General features: G+C 43.2%; 1 protein-coding gene across 1 annotated transcript; it reads left to right on the top strand.

Annotated features, from left to right (window-relative positions):
• Window positions 1–1430: 1430 nt before the first annotated feature.
• Window positions 1431–1784, top strand: LOC135825403 (ataxin-8-like; the record flags this gene model as incomplete). Its single annotated transcript, XM_065338142.1, has 1 exon — window positions 1431–1784. A coding segment is annotated over one exon (354 nt), but the record flags the coding sequence as incomplete, so codon positions are not given.
• Between the last annotated feature and the right edge of the window lie 570 nt (window positions 1785–2354).

Below are 2354 nucleotides of genomic sequence, written 5' to 3' on the forward strand. Positions count from 1 at the left end.
GGGATGAAAAGAAGGAAAGGCAGGAGAATCCTCGCTATTGTGTACACGTACATGTATATGTACATGTAGTTCTCCATGTGTGAAGAAGACTGAAGGGTTCTGTACCTAGACGTCTTACCGGTGAGAATACAGTACTATCGCTTACAATCATTATGTTCCAGCGCAGAGCTCTGCCCTAGACTACATACCTTTATCTCTTTCTTTGCTCACCTATTGCGCATCACTTCTTTTACAGATTTGGTATTATGGAAAGTTTGGAAACCCCCTCGATAGGCGAAAACCTTTGGGGAATCCTTTAAAACAATAAAAAACTACAAATTACAACGCGCTCCTTCTACTGTGCGTGGGGCTCATCCGCGTACGGTGGACAGAATAGTCATAGGTTTGCGGGATTGAAAAGGGAAAACGTCTGATGAAAGCACCGCCTGTCACCACCAAGCAGGACTCAAACCAGGAACATTTGCTTGAGGCCAATAAACTCTAACCACTGAGCCATAATGCAGCTGTCATTCAATCAGAGACCGTTCAACATTTTCTTCAGACTTCGAGGTTCACTCTTCCTGTGACGCCACACAGGGTCGAGGCTAGTGGTAGCACGCATCCTCAGTGTACCCACATGCACTGTACATGATCAGGCAACATGTACATGTACATGTACATGTTGCCTGATGATCGTAGCAATACGTGAAACTCAGAGTGGCGACACAGCTTCCAATTTTTTAATTTTTTAATATTGACACAGCCCTACTAGCTGAGAGTATCTCTCTTGTGTACATGTACATGTACTTCACGCCGCAGAAATGCGGGGAGACGCCATGCATCCAATAGTCATCAAAGACAGGGAAGGAATAGAGCGTTTTGTTTTGTTTGGGCCCTGCGATGATCACCAGATCAATGTGTGGGTCCAGGACTCGTCTTCACTCGGTGGGAGACGAGTCGAGCGAGCTGTATGTCCGGTACCCAGAGGCGGGCTCATACCCCACTCCCCGGTATGGCAACTGGCCCATGTCGTTGTGCTCCGCCCGTATACAACACGGCAACAACAACAACAACAACAACAACAACAACAACAACAACAACAACAACAACAACAACAACAACAACAACAACAACAACAACAACAACAACAACAACAACAACAACAACAACAACAACAACAACAACAACAACAACAACAACAACAACAACAACAACAACAACAACAACAACAACAACAACAACAACAACAACAACAACAACAACAACAACAACAACAACAACAACAACAACAACAACAACAACAACAACAACAACAACAACAACAACAACAACAACAACAACAACAACAACAACAACAACAACAACAACAACAACAACAACAACAACAACAACAACAACAACAACAACAACAACAACAACAACAACAACAACAACAACAACAACAACAACAACAACAACAACAACAACAACAACAACAACAACAACAACAACAACAACAACAACAACAACAACAACAACAACAACAACAACAACAACAACAACAACAACAACAACAACAACAACAACAACAACAACAACAACAACAACAACAACAACAACAACAACAACAACAACAACAACAACAACAACAACAACAACAACAACAACAACAACAACAACAACAACAACAACAACAACAACAACAACAACAACAACAACAACAACAACAACAACAACAACAACAACAACAACAACAACAACAACAACAACAACAACAACAACAACAACAACAACAACAACAGCAACAACAGCAACAACAGAGCTGAATAGCCAGTGGCTGGCAATGATCCTATCAAAGAAGTAGGCCACTGCGAAGTGACGACCACGTTGGGCTCATACCCCACTCCCCGGTAAGGCAACTTTCCCATGTCTCACCCCAAGACGACGTGAATACAGTGGTACAATGATAATTATAGGCATACTGGCCGAAGTTAAACAATTCCCGCTGCGAACAAAGGACACCATGGATCTCATGAGATGATGGCTGGCTAGAACTGAACGAGGAGTCTGGAGGACCCGATCGGCTAGGAGACCCATCAATCTGGGAATAAACACCTGATTTGGGTCGTTTTTCAGGGCAACCGTGACGTTGAGGCCTTGAGGGTGGTGAATGAAGCTAGTCTTCATTGTACATGTACAATGAACGTGTATCTGCGCTGCTCAGTCGGCAAGATGGTGGTGACCCCACTGAGCCTGCACCTGGCTCATATTCCATTCAACTAATACTGCAGTAACATGACTTTACATGTAGAGAAAAGAAAAAGGAACCAAGACAATGTCGTGCAATGTTATCGCATGAGCTCATTGTTGAGTAACTGGTGGTGTTAGTGGACATT

The sequence above is a fragment of the Sycon ciliatum genome, chromosome 9 (genome assembly GCF_964019385.1).
Source record: "Sycon ciliatum chromosome 9, ocSycCili1.1, whole genome shotgun sequence".
NCBI classification, from domain to species: domain Eukaryota; kingdom Metazoa; phylum Porifera; class Calcarea; order Leucosolenida; family Sycettidae; genus Sycon; species Sycon ciliatum.